The 19,425-nt window shown below is 38.6% G+C and overlaps 1 protein-coding gene across 3 annotated transcripts; it reads left to right on the forward strand.

Annotated features, from left to right (window-relative positions):
• Nucleotides 1-7,260: 7,260 nt before the first annotated feature.
• On the forward strand, nucleotides 7,261-18,925 carry LOC107795138 (uncharacterized). 3 transcript variants are annotated; one of them, XM_016617720.2, is made up of 11 exons: nucleotides 7,261-7,474; nucleotides 7,771-7,888; nucleotides 8,004-8,102; nucleotides 8,270-8,481; nucleotides 10,988-11,181; nucleotides 11,289-11,394; nucleotides 11,502-11,809; nucleotides 14,756-15,169; nucleotides 15,645-15,726; nucleotides 15,835-17,349; nucleotides 18,254-18,925. In XM_016617720.2, exons 2-11 carry the CDS (start codon nucleotides 7,833-7,835, stop codon nucleotides 18,406-18,408), a joined length of 3,141 nt encoding a protein of 1,046 aa, XP_016473206.2. In that variant the 5' UTR covers nucleotides 7,261-7,474; nucleotides 7,771-7,832; the 3' UTR covers nucleotides 18,409-18,925. The 3 variants fall into 3 exon arrangements, with proteins under 3 accessions (XP_016473206.2, XP_016473207.2, XP_075111418.1); XM_016617721.2 differs by having other exon boundaries at nucleotides 7,266-7,474; nucleotides 7,776-7,888; XM_075255317.1 differs by having other exon boundaries at nucleotides 7,328-7,888; nucleotides 8,294-8,481.
• Nucleotides 18,926-19,425: the final 500 nt, after the last annotated feature.

A 19,425-nucleotide genomic window follows, 5' to 3' on the forward strand; every position in this document is an offset into this window, starting at 1 on the left:
GGGTGTATTATAGTTCATAACTCCATATTACCCACTCAGTACCTCTCGGTCAGAGAGTGGTTTTGCCCAATTTGACTTTCTCAAAACCAAATGGGTATCAACCAAAACTGTTGATAAGAGCTCAAGTTGGGTTAATGCTATCTCTAGGTTGAACCCTTTAATTGGATTAATCAATCTCTCAATTGACCCAATTTCTTGTTAGCCAAGTTATCCTAGACTAGGTCCATCTTTCTCAAGTAGAGACTAAGTCAAATTGGCATGAATCAATATTTGCAACCATCAATTCTACAATTGAAGCATGAACTAAGCTAAATAATAGACACCCAATCATAAATAAGCTTAAAATTAATCACCCATAAGTTTTACACACTAGGGTTAGGTTACAACCCTAGTAAAAATCTAGCTACTCATAGTAGGTATTGAAGAAAACAAAGAAGAAAAGCTAATAGAACTCATATTGGAAGATTAAAATAAAGAAATCTAATGTTAAAACACCAAAATAAGCTAAAACTTCCTAAAATAGCAAAGAGAAACAGCTACAACACTTTCAGATGTTCAAACTTGACCTAATTTTGTGAAACTCGTCTATTTATATAAGACTGAAAATCTCAGACAAAACTGCCCCTCGGGAGGTTCTGCAGCCGCACAATTCCATGTGCGGTCCGCAGATTTCTTCATCTTGGCAGGAAGTGGAGTTCTACGGCCACATATTTTTGAACTGCGGTCGCGAGCAATCTTCTGCGATCCGCACAATTAGGTATGCAACCGCAAGGTAACTCTTGTGCGGTCCGTAATTCACAGAGGCTCCTGGACTTGGTCGTTTTGTACACTCTTTGAATGTCTGCTAAATTTTCCTTCTTTGTTTGTGGCCGCAGATGGAATTTTGCGATCCGCAACCATTTGCGGCCACAATTTCTTCTGCGGGCGCAGAATTCCTTCTGTGGACCGCACAGTTGTTCTCATGTGCCCTTTATTGCCTTGTGCCTTGGACTACTCTCTTTTGAGTCGGATTTCATCTCGGGAGATCAACTTCTATCATTACTTCAATTTTGCACAATTTCATTAGTTTGGGGAACACAATTCAATGCTTTTAGACTAAAATAAAAGCTAAAAGGAGATAATAAGTAGTCAAAATCTCCACTTATCAGTCACCTCCTTGGCATCACCGTGTTGCTCCGTGTCTCTAAGGAAAAGCAAGTGGGGATCATCATACTGACGCTCCGTGGTGCACTCAAATAAATAAGACCGTGAAATCATGCAAACAAGAACCCGTCTAGGCTCCGAAACATCAACCTTACGAACCTGTTTGCTAAATCATGAACATCCAAAGCTAACATTCTCTCACCAACTAGAATAAAAGCTAGATTCCCCATGCTTCCTACTCAAAGCGTCGGCTACCACATTGGCTTTTCCGGGATAGTAAAGAATGGTGATATAACAGTTCTTTATTAGATCTAACCACCTTCGTTGCCTCAAGTTCAGATCCTTTTGTTTGAACAAGTGTTGAAGACTCCTGTGATCCGTGAACACCTCACAAGACACACCGTAAAGATAGTGTCTCCAAATCTTAAGCACGTGGACAATGGCTTCCAACTCTAAATCGTGCACTAGGTAGTTCTTCTCATGGGGATTCAACTGACGTGAAGCATAAGAAATCACTCTACCACCCTGCATCAACACGCACCCAATACAAATCCATGAAACATCATAATAGACTGTATAAAAACCTAATGTTGAAAGCAGAACCAGAACTAGAGTTGTAGTCAATGCAATTTTGAGCTTCTGAAAGCTCTCCTCAAATTCGTCGAACCACCTGAATGAGGCACCCTTCTGGGTCAATCTAGTCAATGTGGCTGCTATAGATGAAAACCCCTCCACAATAGAGATAATACCCATCCAACCCAAGGAAACTCTGGATCTTAGTAGCGGTAAAAAGTTGAGGCCAACTCTAAACTACCTCAATCTTCTTCGGATCCACCTTAATCCCCTTACTGGACACCACGTGGCCCAAGAATGTCACCGAATTAAGCCAAAACTCGCACTTGGAGTATTTAGCATATAGCTTCTTCTCCCTCAAGGTCTGGAGCACGATCCATAAATGTTGTTCATGGTCCTCCCGACAACGAGAATACACCAATATATCATCAATGAACACGATGATGAAGGAATCAAGATACGGCCAAAGCACAATGTTCATCAAGTGCATAATTTGGGGCATTGGTCAGCCCAAAAATATCATCAAGAACTCATAGTGAACCATAGTAGGCCCTGAAAGTCGTGTTTGGAATATATGAAGCCCGGATCTTTAGTTGATGGTACCCCGATCTCAAATCAATATTTGAGAATACCGTAGCACCCTGAAGCTGATCAAATAAATCATCAATACGTGATAATAGGTACTTGTTCTTGATAGTCTCCTTGTTCAGCTGCCTGTAGTAAATACACATCCTTATAAAACCGTCTTTCTTCTTCACAAATAAAACTGGAGCACCCTCAGGTGAAACATTCAGCCTAATGAAACCCTTATCAAGCATCTCCTGAGGCTGCTCTTTTAATTCCTTTAACTCCACTGGTGCCATAAGATATGGTGGAATAGAGATGGGTTGAGTGCCCCACACCAAATCAATACCAAAATTAATATCCTTATTGTGTGGCATGCCTGGTAGGTCTACTGGAAACACATTTGGAAACTCTTTCACTACCAAAACTAACTCAATGGTAGGAGTATCAGCATTAACATTCCTCACAAAGGCTAAGTATTCAAGCACCCCTTCTCAACCATCCGTTGTGCCTTCAGAAAAGACACCACCCTACTAGGAACGCGACACAATGAACCTGTTCACTCCATCCTCGACAATCCCAGCATAGCCAACGTCGTTGTATTATCGTGACAATCAAGAAAAGCAAGATATGGTGACAACCAATCCATGCCCAATATCACATCAAAATCTATCATATTGAGTAACAAAAGGTCAATCCTAGCATCATATTCCCCGATAGTGACTAAATAAAGAACGATAGACACGGTCTACCATGATAGAATCCCCAATATGCATAGACACATCAATATAGGTACTCAAATAATCATGAGACATAGCCAAATATGAAGCAAAATAGGATGACACATACGAATAAGTGGAACCTGGTTAAAATAAAACTGATGCATCCGTTTGACAGACCAGAATAATATCTGTGATGACAGTATCTGATGCAACAGCCTCAGTCCTACCAAGGAAAGCATAGTAACAGGCATGGCCTCCCCTCCTAGAACATCTTCTACCCGCCTGTCCTCTACCCCTAGATGGTTGTGTAGGTGGAGGAGCAACTAGAGCATAAACCATAGCCTGAGTACCATGCGGAGGTCCACCCCGCATTTGCGGAAACCCATGCTTCCGCTCAACTTCGCTCCTGCGCTCACCTGCCAGCACCTGCACGCTCGTAGATACGGAAAACCCTCACACTTGCGCTCCTCCCCAACTCAAACCAATCCCGCTCCTGCGATCACCAGGCCATTTCTGTGGTCTCGCACCTGCGGCCAAATCCACGCATGTGCGATTTCACTAGACCTGAAACCATCAACCATTCCTCTAAGTCCAAACATGATTCCATCAACCATCCAAAATACACTCGAGGCCCCCGAAACCCTATCCAAACATACAAACATGTTCTAAAATATTATACAGACTTATTCAAAGCCTAAAATTACATCAAACAACATCAAAAATCATGAATCGTACCCCAATTCAAGTCTAATGAAACTAATGAACTTTCAACTTCTAAAGCTGATGCCGAATAATATCAAATCAACTCCGAATAACCTCAAATTTTGCACATTAGTCCCAAATGACACAATGGACCTATTCCAACTCCTAAAACTAAAATCTGAACTCGATATCAACAAAGTCAACTCTCAGTCAAACCTCTCAACATTCCAAACCTTCAACTTTCCAACTTTTGCCAAAAAGCCTCAAACCAACCTACGGACCTCCAAATCAATATTCGAACATACGCCTAAATTCAAAATCACCATGTGAAGCTATTGGAAGCATCAAAATTTTATTCCGGAGTCGTCTACACAAAATTCAACCTCTGGTTAACTCTTTCAACTTAAGCCTTCACCCATGGGACTAAGTGTCCCAATTCACTCCAAAACATCCCCAAAACTAAACCAACCACCATGGCAAGTTACATAACCACAAATTAATATAGAAGGGGAAATAAACAGGGGAACAATGCTACAATACACGAAATGACCGGTCAGGTTGTTACATACTGTAAAATGCACTGATCCAATTGTAGCAAGAGCAACAAAACATTCTGAAAAAGTGGCACGTGTACTCCAATATATGCTGAACACTGGAAATATTGGAGGATCATATTATAAAAGCTGATTTCATATTAGGAATTAAGAGATTTGCTCAAGTCCAGTTGTCCAAACACAGTAGAAATAACACAAAATAGTAGCAATTGCCCCTTCAAAATTAAGAAGTTCAAATATAATACTAATAGAAAATGAAGCCCTAAGGTGGCTTTATATACCTAAGGGTAAGATTATAATTGTGATAAAACTTATTGGGTTTTAAATTGTTAATAGTATTAGGCAAATTGAGACCCGAATCGATAACCAATAGTCAAATAACTCTAAATTGTCACCGAACCATTAACCCAATCAGCCGATATCAATAATCCGATAAGTTTTTTCGATTTAGATTATCGATTTTACCCGATATATGCCCCGCCCTAGCGTGCCCTGCATTGTGTTACTCGTCGTGTCAGTCCAAGTTTGGACATGTGCAATCTTGTTTTGGTTCATTAAGGGTATTTCGGTCCAAAGTTATTTCTATATAGTATAAATACGTGAAGAATATGATTAAGTGATTTTTGACCTAGTGAAGAAAAGAGGACGTCTAGAGCATGGAGACACAAGGATTTTGAGTCTCTATCAATGATTAATTTAATAAAATATTGTGGACTGAGAACTTGGTTGTAACGTTTTCTATTCTTCTCTTTTCTATGATCCATAACATAAACTCATTCATGGAGTAATTTTTTCTATTACACCTTGATGATGTTTATTTTAGATTTCAGTTTTTTGCTTTAAAATCTATTGTGCATGTATGGCAGTAGATCTTCCGGAATAGTTTTATTTTATTCGTGAGAAGAAATAATTTTTGATCATATGCTTGAATTAATTCCTATGATCTATTTATTCGACAAGAAACATTAGTATAGGAATAGTCTTCTTTAATCTATTTATTCAAGATAAGAGTTGATTGTAGCAACATCCATAAAATTTAGGATATTCGAAAGAAGATCCAAATTATCTAAAAATCTATCGCATATAAAATACATATAAATTAGACCCTTAATATTTTTCTAGGATCATTAGACTATAGTTGTTCGAGAGATGAGTTAGTTTAATTGGTTACGGAAATAAATAATTATATTCGAAAGAAGTAATTAATATTTGTGATCAACAATATGTATCAATTCAAGGAACAAAATTTGAGTTAGTCATAAAGTCAAGTTTAATGTCTTCATACTTTAGTAAAACTCTTCAATATTAGTTTACAACTTTAGATCACTTTAAATTCTTATTTTAGAACTTTAAGAAAACATATTTGAAATTTATATTTTCACTTAGCCAAGAAGATATTTGTTGATAGTTATTCAAGTCTCTGTAAGTCAAACATATTTTATACTATGTTTGACAAGCCTGGACTTTAAATGTATACCACGATTTTGCGCTTGTCAACCTAACTATTAACTGAGGGTATAACTACATTATTTTGCATATTTCACAAGCAAATTTGAACCTTTGCCTTTATTCAATGAAATTATTATTACTAATATTATATTGCAACTTTAACTTTGTCTTGGCTGCTGGGATTATGCAAATCCATAGCAAAATGCATCAGTGGCACTGTTACTTAGTAATTTGTTACGATGCTTCTATAACAGCAACAACAATAACAATAACAAAAAATTCAATGTAATTTTATAAGTAGATCTGGGAAGGGTAGTATGTTTGCAGACCTTACCCATCTTGTAAAGATAGAGATGCTTTTTCCGATAGACCCTCGGCTTAAGGAACAATGAAAATAAAGCAACAAATAATAGTAACAAAAATGTAATAAGGTAACGGAAGCGGATGCCACAACATGTAATAATAAAGAACAAGGAATAAGAAAATACAAGAATATTACTAATACCACTCATAAGCCTAGGAGAAATTCACAATAACCTGTCAACCTTCAACCCTAATCCTCGACCTCCACACCTCCCTGTCGTGGGTCATGTCCTCGGTAAGCTGAAGTCATGTCATGTCATGCCTAATCACCTCTCCCGGTACTTCATTGGTCTACCCCTACCCTTTCTCGAACCCGCTATAGTCAACCTCTCACACCTCCTGATTGGGACATCTATGTCTCTCCTTTTCACATGCCCGTACCATCTCAACCTCGATTCCTACAACTTGTACTCCATAGAGGCCGCTCCCACCTTGTCCCTAATAACTTCATTCCTAATCTTGTCTTTTCAGGTATGCCCACACATCCATCTCAATATTCTCATTTCAGCTACTTTCATTTTCTGGACATGAGACTTCTTGATGGGCCAACACTCAGTCCCATACAACATAGTCGGTATAACCACAACTGTGTAGAGACCTTAAGTCTTGGCGGCATATTCTTATCACACAAAACCTCAGAAACGAACCTCATTACCTTGCTCCAATATGATGAGTAACATCCTCGTCAATCTCCCCGTTCACTTATGCTTCATGCATCCCATCATTGAACTTGCACTCCAAATATTCTATTTTCGACCTACTCGACTTGAAACCTTTAGACTCTAGCATCCGTCTTCATACTTCCAACCTAGCATAAACTCTACCTCGCGTCTCGTCAATCAATACTATGTCATCAACAAATAGCATACACTATGTCACCTCCCCTTGTATGTGTCGCGTCAGAACATCCAACTCCAGGACAAACAAACAAGCTAAGAGCCGATCCCCAATGTAAATCTATCTCCGCTAGAAAATATTTTGAGTCTCCTCGTGCAGTCCTCACCCAAGTCTTAGCTCCCTCGTAGTTATCGTTAAACACCCTAATATACGCTACTGTAACATAAAATTCTATAATATGGGTGTTTGAGTTATAATTTCAATTTAAAGTTTTTGGTAAAGCCTTAATTAATTCAATCAATTTAACAAGTTTCACCAAAGCTTTTAAAATTATTTTTTTGGAAACTTTCCCAAAATCAAAATCCAAAAGCTGTTGATACACGAAGATAGCCCTTCTCTCCAGCTCGTTTTCTCATTTTCATCTCTGAAAAAATAATAAGGAACACATTTTGCCTACATATACGAACATAGATACGTACATCTGTTCTCCATTCAGCTCTATCGTTTAATCGATAAACGGGAAATTTGCAAAAGATCCAAATCCATATAAACTCTCTCTTCATCCAGGTATACAGATATAGAACCCTAGCTTCTAAATCAAATTACAGCAAAACAGAAAACGAAAACCCTAGAATGTAATCGCTGTATATAATTGCAGTTTTGTTGATTAAATAGCTGCTGACTGTACTAATGTTGTACAATTTTGGGTTAATTTGCGAAGTTGTTGTATAAGATGGTTTGAATCTAGTTTATGATTTGATAGTGGTTGCAAAATATTGGTTGTGTTTGCGCCTTGGGAGCAGAGGCGGATCCAGGATTTAATAGTTGTACATATTTAGTTGATTTCTTTAACACATAATCAGGACAGAGTTTGAGCCAGAGCTATTGGGTTCAGCTGAACCCTTAGCTTTAATTGTTCATCAGAATGAGCTCGGGGATTGATGATGGAAGCTCCACCAATTGCGCATCAGAAGCTCGAAAGTAATGCTTGATCTTTTTATTCAGTTTTATAACTTGAATTACTGCTTATGTCCTGTGTTGTCTTAGACTTAATTTGTCTTAAAGTGTTATATGAATGCTAGATGTAACGATTCAGGCATTCAAGAATATCATATTCGAGAGAGTTTTTGTTGTCGATAAGTCGACTGGAGATTTGCGAGAAGTTGCCAAGTGAATTTGATCAGTCGATCCTGAGGTATGCATTTCAATTTTCCGTAATTGTATTGCGGTTGCTTGGAATACGAGCAGTAACGTGATGTTTTAGTTTCCTAAATTGTATTGGGATTGCTCGCTTAACATGCTCTAGTGTCTTTTGGATATTGTTGTGCATATTGATAAGTTGCATTTTCTCAATTTAAATAGTGAATTTGTGGACATTTCACATAGCATACAAGACCGCCAAAGAGTACCTGGCAGCTTGCCTTTGCAAGGGTTTAGACGTACTGACTATAGTTCATCCCCACCTACTCGTGGGGATTCCAGTAGTTATTCACGAGGCAATTTTGGAAGATGGGAAAGCCGTTCCTCTGGACGGAGTGATCGAGATAACGAGTCACAATCTGATCGGGATTCAGGTTCAGATCAGATTCTTCTATCTATTGCTTTTATGTGTGTGATAAGCCTTTTTCATTATACTTGATTGCTTTAGAACTGCAGCAGTAGTTGTACTGTAAGTATTATTATTATTATTTTTTTTGAGATTTAGTTTACTGTATGCATTACTATCTGCTGTAAGAGTCCATGATTGTGCAATTGATGCTGTCAAAACCCAATCTAAAGGCTATTCAGTGACTAACAGTATCCCTAACCAAGGCATGCTATAGTTGTTCCTCTTAGTGTAGATTGCTCATTTGGTTGATATAAGCAAGCATTATGCCTGTTAGGCACCAGTAGGAGATCAGCTTATCTGCTTTATTTAAAAAAAGGAAAAAAGAGGGAAATTTATGGGAAATTATAGGATCATGTTCACTTTGGTATTGGACCATAATCTCTCATGCAGCTTATTCATGAGCAACCACCTCCACCCCCTCCCCAAAAAGGAAGTACGGGGGGAAAAAGAGATAGGAAGCTCTCGTCCATACAGTTATCCTCTTTCTTTGATACTGTGTACATTGAAGTCATGGAAAATCTAACTCTGATGATAGCATTATATGCCCCAGTATCTGCATGAAGGAAGAAGGAAGACTGAAGAACTAACAATAGAGAGTTGAGGGAATACATCATGGGGCTTATTTGAATGCATTCAACAACTTTCTACATTCAAATGTGTATTTTATGATAAAGTTGGTTTAGTGTATTTGTTTCCGTACATTTGGAAACACAGAATTGTGTCTGATTAAACAGATGGCAAAAGGTTCAGATGCTTTGGCAGTGAAGTATGGAGGTTGAATTACTGGTGCTGTCCTGGCGCTATTATTATTTATGAGCTGCCAGTTTGCCTTCAGCTTCTTCTAATGTTCAAGGAAGTAACTTCCTTGGAGAAGGTTGATATAACAAATGTGAGAAAAGGAGAATGAACAGGGCTTATATTTGAAGCCTGTGGTTGGAACCTTGAGGTTAGAATGCCATGCCATATGGGCATATAGTTGTCTAAATTTTCCCAAAGGTACTCTTTACTGATTAAGAAACTTCATATGGTTACCAAAAAATTTAAAGCTGATTGAAACATGGTCCTAGATTTGGCAAGGGTTCCTAAAATTTTCATTGCTAATGCGAAGGTGTGACTGTAAGATGTGTTCCTTGTAAATATATCTCCTTTTAAATGTCTTATTTATCGCCTGTATGGTCATGTGTGATTTTGAATTGATTTTCTTTTTACCTTAGATCCGAACTCTTAGAATTTCTTGTCTTTGGTGCTTTCTTCTTGCTAACTATATTGATGCGCTCTGACGGGTGCAAAATGTTGTGGTCTTTGTCAAATTCAACAACCTGCTTCTTAAGTTTTTGAACTAGTCATTTTGTTAATCTGCACCAACTGTAGTTGGATGTTGAATTCTAAATAGACACAGGCTCAAACCCTGGCCATGATAGGTTTCTATAACTATGATGAATGTTTTGGTTCTTAGATAAACAGTCGCTTATCATTAATATATTTCACATTTTAGTTTAATTATCGAAAGATAAACCTTTCACATTTTAACTCACATTCCTGTGTCTAGGGACCATGAATCATATCATCCCCGTTGCAAATTGGGTTAACTTCCTTCTGAGTACACTACGTACTATTATATTCATATTTTATGGATCACATAAATATGTCATTGAGGATAACTGTGTGAGGTTGGATAATTGGAGGGCTCATCCATGAGGATCATCATGCTTTATATATTTTTCTCATTTTACAACTGGGCACCCAGGAATCAGGATAGCTCCGTTGGACGTAATTAGAGGGAATAATGATAGAATTAGGAGTATCATGATATGACTTACTTTTACATTTTTTTCTTCAGTTGTTTTCATGGCTGCTGGCTAAGTGCCTTTCGCATGGTTGTTTCTTTGCATATTATATATCTAGGCCATTTGTGATAATCATAGTTGGAGGGACTGTTTGCCAAGGGTCTTGAATCTCGATCTCCCTTTAAATTCAATCTCCAAAACACGAATTGGAATCCAGGTTCTACTCATTGTTAGGTTCATTATTCATTAGGTGAGAAAAGCCTCGAGTGCCATTTGAAGGTTCTCTTCTGCTCCACTTCTTGTGCTTCACATGATTTGCTGGGTAATTGCAGAAATATTGCCCCTCTTGCATCATAAGCAATAAAGTGTTTTCTGTTGTGTAATATTTTTTTTTTTTATAATTGTGGTGTCCGGGCTAGCTTGCGCTCACCTCAACTAATCCCACGGGATACCTGCTACCTCCCACCAACAATAGGTACAAGGTAATTCTATCCACCAAGGCTTGGATAGATGGGAAGAATCACCTAGTGTTTTTTTTGTCCCCACTAGGAATTTCTACTGTGTAGTACCCTGTTCTTGTGTACCACGTATTGTCCAATTTCTTAGTTGATTTTGTGTGCGTGTGCATGTGACATTGAAGTAGTTTGTTTCTTCAAAGAATTTAGTAAATATTTTTTGCCACAGATTCTGGTTGGAGATCTGGCAATCAAGCCCAGCACACTCGGCAGAGTTCTGAGCATGATGGGCTTCTTGGAAGTGGTTCATTTCCAAGGCCGTCAGCATATGCATCTGGAATATCTGCACCTAAGGTCCGAGCAAGCAATAACTATCAATCTAACAAGAGCAACGAGCCATATCATCCTCCTCGCCCTTATAAGGTGAATTTGAGTTGATCACTGCGTTCCAACGTTCTGGCGTGCTTCATGATTTTGTCCTCTTATTTCAGCGAAACTTTATATAAATTTGACTCTTGCAATATCTTCAGGCGGGACCTCACTCTCGAAGAGACACTGATGCGTTCAATGACGAGACTTTTGGTTCAGTTGAGTGTACGAGTGAGGATAGAGTGGAAGAGGAAAGAAGGAGAAGAGGTATTACTTATTAAGATCATGCATTTCTGTTATGGTGCTATATCCCATGTTAGCATCTTCAATTCTTATGAGCTTATGGGGGATAATATTGATTGAATTCCTTTCAGCTTCCTTTGAGTTAATTAGGAAAGAACAGCAGAAAGCTCTTCAAGAAAAGCAGAAGTCAAAACTGGAGAAGCATAAAACCGAGGACATCTCGGTACTGCTGGAAGAGACTAAGGAGGATAGAACGTTTTTGGACAAAAATAGTGAAGCAGATGGGATGACCACACAACCTTTCGCAACCAGTGATCTGGGAAAATCTTCTTTTCCTTCACAGAATCCACCAGCTAGACCGCGTGTACCCCCTGGCTTTAAAACCACTGTTTTGGATAAGAACTCTGGCTCAAGTTTGAGCCATTCACGCGTGGCAGAGGTATTCACTTGTACTTAGTTTTCTCCAATACAACATACTTATGCTTGATCCTTTTCTCATATAAAAAGAAAAGAAAAGAAAATGAGGCTTCAAGGAAATGAGCAAAAGGGACAACAATGAGAGTTCATTTTTCATTTTATCTTGTGCTTGCTTCGTCACTTTTTAGTTCTCTGTCTATTACTATTACTCCCTCCATCCTAGTTTATATGACTATGTTTGACTGGACATGGAGTTTAAGAAGCAGATGAAGACTTTTGACATATAAGCCAAATATATGCGAAGTGCCAAAATTATCTTATCACCACCAATTAAATGAGATGGTAAGAATTCCACATGTTCCTTCATCTGTCACTCTCCTAATAAAAAATCTTTAGATCAAGTGGATCTCAACAAGTCGTATCAGTAAGGTAAAATGATGATGTTAGGATTAAATAGTTTCCAATAACAACAAAGTGTCAATGTTACTTAAAATGGAAATCAGGAAGGATATACTAAAGTTTAATGCTTCCTCCTTCAACATCCTCCCAAGGATCTCTTTTTGCTTCTATTTTGAATTTCTTAACAATGAGGAAGTCCTGTAATTATTTGCTGCACGAGCTATGAAATACTTAATTACTATAACTAAACCGGCTCAAAATTTTGCAGTGCTAAACGTGAGTGAAGTGGTTTGCTCTTCTCTGTTACTTCCTTTCTACTTTTAGGGTGTGTTTGGTATGAAGGAAAATGTTATCCTAGAAAATGTTTCATGGAAAATGAGTGGTTTTATCACTTATTTTTCCTTGTTTGGTTGGTGAGTGGAAAACCATATCATAATTTTTAATAATCTTTGGTTAGAGAGTAGAAAATATTTTTTAGAAAAATAATATTTTATGCTACTCTCCTCACCCTCCTTCCCCTAAGTCCTTATGTTTCCTTGCTCCCCTCCCCCAAATACCAAACGTTTTCAGGACTTTATTTTCTTTAAGAATTTAATTATTTTTCTAAATTTCACACAAACCCAAAGGAACCAATGTGTTGCTTTACTTTTTTACGCAAAAATAACATTAAAATTTGTGCTCCATAACTAAAAAGAAAATACTCCTTTTTTGGTTGAAAAAGAAAGTACTCTTTCTACAACATGAAAATAAAGTACTCATTTTGTTAAAATGAATTTTTATTTGATTTTTTTACATTATGAAAAGAAAATACCTTTTTTGGTTGAAATGGAAGAAAATACTTTTCATATCATGTAGAAAAAAATGCTCATTTGTTGAAATGCAAAAAAAAATAAAAATTCTATCTATAACATGAAAAGAAAGTAGTATTAGTAATATTTTTATTTAGGATGAGGGTGGGTAGGCATGGGGTGGGGGTTGGGTTTGGGTGGGTGGGGATGAGAAAAAGGGTGGGGAAGGTTGAGAAGGAGTTTTGGAAAATATTTTCCCTTCTCTTGATAAGAAAACATTTTTCTCCAATTGAAGGAAAATGAGTTCATAAGGAAAATGTTTTCCAAAACATTTAAGCCAACCAAACATGGGAAAATTGGAAAATATTTTCTTCATACCAAACACACCCTTAATCTTGACTCAAATTAGGGGAGATGTAAGTATACCATAATTCTTGGTCATTTTATCTGTTTTTAAAAATTTTGGCACGTCAATGGATCTCTCAGCAAAGCAGTTGAGCTTAAACGGAGCGAAATGGTTACTAAGGATTTGATATAGCCGATCCCAACTAGTTTTGGGTTGAGGCATAGTAGTAGTAGTTGTTTATAGATCTCTAAGAGCTGCAATCTCTTCCTGTCAGGCTGTATCGGTAGCCAGGTGAAAGGAATACAGTTAAGCATCCTAAGTTTCCTTAGGTATACTGGTTATCAAAAAAAAAGAAAAAAGTTTCCTTGGGGATACTTTGAATTTTCATAATTCCAGTGTTTCCTCCTTGGGAGAGGAGGTGGTATGTAATCAAACACTTCAAAAGAAAAGCTTATGTGAAGAGTGATACATTGACTGGCTGAATTCACTTCTCTAGTTTATTTTAAAAGATAACCTAAGGAAACTGAAAAGTAGGAGAAACGAACAGTAATTGCAACAACTCTAGTCTGTTGGTTGCTTGATGTACGGTTTTCACTTGCACTTACGTAACTGGACTCAACTATGCAAAAGCTACTAATGCTGAAAACAAGCAACAACAACATACCCAGTATTATCCCACACTGTAGGGTCTTGTTTTCAGTATAATGCTGAAAACAAGAAACCCCTAAAATTTTTTGATGTCATCACATCAAATTTTCCATCCGGCCTTCTTTGAGAGCAGCTGGATAACAACTTTGTCATATGTGTTCTTGTTCGTTAATTGTTTTTAGATGCAGGGTAGTGCATGGAAAATAGATGGAAAAAGAAAATGGGTGTTGGAGAAAACGTTCTCTAGCTTTTGGTATTCTCAGCTCTCAAGTATCTTTTTAACAGCTTGATCCTGGAGAAGAGGAGCAAGGGGGTGGTTGGCAATGTAGACATTCCGGTACTCTTGTTGTGCTAAGATCTATTGGAACTGAATGCCGTGGATTCTATTAAAGGCTGTGCCAGAATTTCGACCACATCCTCAAATGGAATATTGCATCACTTATTATTTAAAATCAAATGTTTGATATATTCTGCTTTAACTCCCTCTCATCGTGTGCACCATCTGAAAAGTAATCTGTTGCCCTGCATTTGCCCCATTCTTTATGAAGTAATCCAGATTTTGTGTCCCTGCTCAATGATATTTTAGGTTGATGAGTATTTGAGAATCTTAATAAAGTTGAGCAATTCGTGAAGAGACAGCAATAGCTGTATGGTTTTTATTTAAATTACGCAGTTGCTTGTTGATCGAATTTTAAGTTTGAGTTAACATGTGCCGACATCTTAGTCCATCCTTGTGTATCTGCTAGTGTTATCTATTGATTGCCTGGTCTGTATGTCTTCTGTTTAGGTTGGACAACCTGACACTGAAGAAAGCCCATTGGAAGCCAAAGCCTATGCTGCCCCGAACGGTGTTCTTCAGAGTGTAGAGAGACAGAGCTTGCAAGAAATTAGTTCAAGTTATAAACTTGAAACTAGGAGTTTGCATGCATCAACTCTGAAGAAGAATGACCAAATTGCTAATCTTTCAGCAAGATCAGATATTTCTGATGGGATACTTGGCATGGAAGATCGTTTAAATCGGATTACCAGTCATTTAGAGTTCCACGAAGCCTTGGAAGAGCCTGAAATTATTGAAAACAGTACTCAGCCTTCTGGTAGCAAATTTGATGAGTCTAGCCCCAACCCTTCAACATCAATCTTGGATAAGATATTTGGAGGTGTTGTAGCAATTAATGTTGGCGACTCTGAGGCTCCAATTGTGGTAATAGTTTTACACACTTTATCAGCTTCAGTGCTGTCTAAGTTTTAGTTTCATTACTCTTAAACAATCCTATCAACCCCACCACCCTGCCCTTTTGCAGTCCTCCCCTTCAAATTGCTATACACTTATTAGGTGGTTAAAAGCTCTTAGGTTGAGGTCATCCTTCGTTTAGGGTAAAACTTATGTGCTTTATGGACTATTGTTGTCATCCTGATTCCTGAGGGGTGATTGAATTTCATTCAGTCCACAGCTAAGATTGCAACAGTATCGTTAAAACAGTGAGAGGAAGCATGGTTTCTTTCATCATCATGCCTGTTTTTTGCAGAAATTCTTGTCATCTGTTGTTGAGTTTCTTTTTCTTTCCACTGTTGGAATTTTCATCAATATTCTTGACTTCATTTAGCAGTAAATATACATAGTGCACTTGTGGTTTCCCTACTAGTTGTTTATTTTCTTCGTTTGACTTTATCCCCAGAATGACAATATTAAACCGAATGACATGTTGGGCTCCAAGGCTATAGAATCTTCGAAGTTCTCTCAGTGGTTTATGGAAGAAGGTATCTTTCCTTTTATGGTTTTTTGTTTTTTGCTTTTTAGTTACTTTTTCTATCGAAGTTCTACAAATTCTTTTTTAACCTGTCTTATACCATTTAATATCGTTGTAGATAGGAAGCCACCAGAAGATTCCTCGTTAAGTAGGCCAAACGATTTGCTTGCCTTAATTGTTGGCGGCGATAAAACCAGATCACAAGCTTTTGATGGAAATGTTTCAGAATGCTTTCCATCTGAAAATTTCATTCAGAGTACTGAGCCTACAAGTAAGGTCACATTGCATATGCCTTCTGCACCACCTGGGATATCTGAGCCTATGTATGAGTCTAGTAAAAGGGAGGCAGCCCCGTCGATCTTTACTTGTGAGGACCTTGAGCATAAAATGCTGTCAGAGTTTGGTGAAAAGAGTTCTAATCTGCATTTTACTTCACAAGGTTGCGGTACTAATCGCTTAGACACTGAAGAACAACCCGTAATTGTGGACAGCCATGCATCTCAACACCTCCTTTCATTATTACAGAAGGGGCCAGATCATACAAATATGACAGAGAAGGGCAGTACTGGCACTGAAGCCAGGAATGGACATGTTAAGTTTACCGTGCATGACCGATCTAAGGAGGAAGATACCAGGGATCCTCAAGCTTCAGGAAAAGCAGTTACACTTGAAACGCTTTTTGGAACTGCTTTTATGAAGGAGCTGCAATCTGTACAAGCTCCAGTTTCAGTTCAGAGGAGCTCAGTTGGTTCTGCACTAATTGATGGTTTGGAGACACGCAAGTCATCCTTGTCTGGTTTTGATGACGGCCTTTTTTCTTCCATAAGTGATGGTATTGGACCAAAAGGAGGCGGTAAGGAGAACAGGCTCTTGCAGTTGAATCACAGAGGTCAAACCAAGCTGGATGAGCCTCAAACCTGGTTGGGATATGAAAATTCTCAGTATGAAGTTAAATCAAGGCACCCGAGTGAAATGTTTTCCAAGAGTGAGGCTGTTGAATATCACCTGCCTGCAGAAAACTTAATTAGTGCTCGTGATCATTTGAGTCCCCAGGTCTCAATGGTTATGCCTGCAGGAATTTTGAGTAAAGGAGACTTGGCAACTGGTAGTGGCGCTGGCGGTGATGGAAGGTCTTTGATGAATGAAGGTCTGCCCTTCCCACGTGTTTCCTATGATCAGATGGAGTCTGAAATGCCATTGCACCATATTCGTGCTCAACCATCTACTTCGCAATTTCATCCCTTGCAGATGAGTCAAGGGAAGCCATTGTTTCATCCTATGGATTCTGGTCCTGCTCATTTAAATCCTCAGATTTTCAATGGTCCAGAAAGCATGGCTCTACATGATGCTCCTGGTCGTCAGTTTGCTGGAAATATGATGCGACCTCCATTTCACCACCCTAATGGTGGACTGACAGGGTTTGATCTCCCCGTTCACCATCCTATGCTGCAGCAGATGCGGATGGCTGGAAATAGCCCTCCTCGTCTGCTACACGACCGTCTAAGGGGTGCACAGGTTCCTTCACATCTCAGTAATCAAGCAGCTAGCATCATGCAGGAAGTTAACAGAATTCAAGCATTCCCTTTTGCGCCACACCAAGTCAACATTAGTGGCCAAGCTGTGCAAATGCCAGGTAAAAAGCCCGAATGTGTTGTCTCTGTAGGTGTCTGTGCGATGATATTTTACTGATTACACCTCAAAATATTGCTCCCTATTTGATCTTGCTGAATTTAATGCATAAATTTCATCTCTACTAAGTCTTCTACTTTTTCCTTAGTTTTGCCGATGTAAGATAGCACTTGCATCTTTCTTTCTGGACTACACCTCAAAATGAAGTTGCCCTTTGCTGATCTTGCTGATTTAAAACATAGATTTCATCTCTACTACTGTCTCTATTTGTTCCTTAGTTTTGCCGTCCTGATAATGTAAGAAAGACATCTTTATTTATACTCTTTCCTGACCCTCATTGATGCAGCAATTCTGCAGTTCTAAATTTGACTGTATTGTTACTGTGACCATGCACGTAATAATGAAACTACATTTTATAATTACAATGGGATGCTGGGATTCATCTTTCTATGACTACGTCCTGTGAAGTTTTGAGTGATATCAAGTCGAAATGAGGATTAAGCATGAGCAGATGTTGTATATTCTGTTATCAGCTTTAGTTTTTCCTCATAATTGTGTAGGTTAGTAAATTTATTTACCTGAAAGCAAGAAGGCGAACTTTATATTCCCCTTTTTGCTTGTGAATTTGGCCTTTGAGGCTTGAGCTAGTGAAGTATGCTCTTCCCCACCCCCAGTACCCTTTTGATGCTACGTCTTGAGATTTTTCTGCTGTTGATTGTTAATAACCCTGAGAAACTAGTAAAAATTAGTAATGACGTGCTTATCATTTATTCTACATAGGCCTTTGTGCTCTTCTTCCTTTTATTCGTGTATACACTGAAACTCTTCTGGTTGAGAATGCATCCTCTGCTGATGTTTAACTAGCTGGGTGAGTTTATGCATTAAAATTATTATTTGTTTCACTCCAGCTCCAGATATCAACACCAGAAACATTCATCCAGAGGCCTTGCAAAGGCTTGTTGAGAGGCAACTTGGGGCTTCTAAGCAGATACACCCTTTTGCTGCTGGCAATGTCCAGGGGATGCACGGCCACGAGCTTGACATGGGATTGCGATATAGATAGTTGATCATGGAAACTCATCTTCATTGCAGCGTTCTGCAGGGTACAATGTGGTGTTTTTTTTTTGTTTGGTGATAACCGAGAATCCACTGTTTACAGCTTCGAAACTCGTTGGATAGGTCGGTTCCCCTACCCCTTCTCCACTTAAATTCGATAATTTTTTTCCCAACAAGAATCGGACCTGTGAGGTGCGCCTGCCACATCCCGTGTTGTACTACCTATACCGTTGCACCAACACCCTTGGGCGCAACTGGGTACCATGTTCGCCTTTCACTTTTTTATTTTTATTTGAGGGCTTGGTATAAACTCCTGGGAAGTGTAATTTTAGATTTTATTTTCGTGTACCAACTCCGAGGGTCTCCTGGAAACAGCCTCTTTGCCCCTCGGGGTAGGGGTAAGGTCTGCGTACATATTACCCTCACCAGACCCCACTTGTGGGATTACATTGGGATGTTGTTGTTGTTGTTGTTGTACTTGGTATGTTTCTCATCTTGGCAACAGGTTAATAGTGGACGAAAAAGGGGCTCTATATCAACATTTCTGATTCTTGTGCATGCATGGTTGTGCGAATTCTCACCAGTTAAGTGTCTGGTCATTCATATGTTCCTTCTGATAACGGGGGACCTGTTCGCCTTGCAGATACTGTGTATAACGCGAATTGGACTATCCTTATTTCTGATATCGTACCAACTGTTACTCCAAAATAAATATGCATGCTACATGCAAGGGCCTGCAAGAGATTTATCTTTAACTGGATGTCATTTCATTTGACCAAAGTAATATTCTTCTAAGGGACCCTGCTCAAAACAAATTCTTGTTGAACTTCAGTATTCTCTCATTTCAAGCTTAGCTTTTGATTCGGGTATAAAAAATTGGAAGTGCTTCCACTAAGGTTATTGTTTTCGACTCAGAGAATGAAGAGAAACCCTACACGCGCTGATGTTCGCTGATTTTGAACACCATATATTGGTAAAGTCTCACCTGAGGTGGTTGTGCTGGACTTGGATGATGAAGAAGACG

Source organism: Nicotiana tabacum, chromosome 1 (genome assembly GCF_000715075.1).
Source record: "Nicotiana tabacum cultivar K326 chromosome 1, ASM71507v2, whole genome shotgun sequence".
NCBI lineage: Eukaryota > Viridiplantae > Streptophyta > Magnoliopsida > Solanales > Solanaceae > Nicotiana > Nicotiana tabacum.

Bases quoted from the DNA above. Each gene is read 5' to 3' on its own strand.
- LOC107795138 (XM_016617720.2), top strand. From the start codon at position 7,833: ATGAGCTCGGGGATTGATGATGGAAGCTCCACCAATTGCGCATCAGAA. The intron at 11,810-14,755 runs GTATTCACTTGT...TCTTCTGTTTAG, and splicing joins GCCATTCACGCGTGGCAGAG to GTTGGACAACCTGACACTGA. The intron at 15,727-15,834 runs GTATCTTTCCTT...ATATCGTTGTAG, and splicing joins TCAGTGGTTTATGGAAGAAG to ATAGGAAGCCACCAGAAGAT.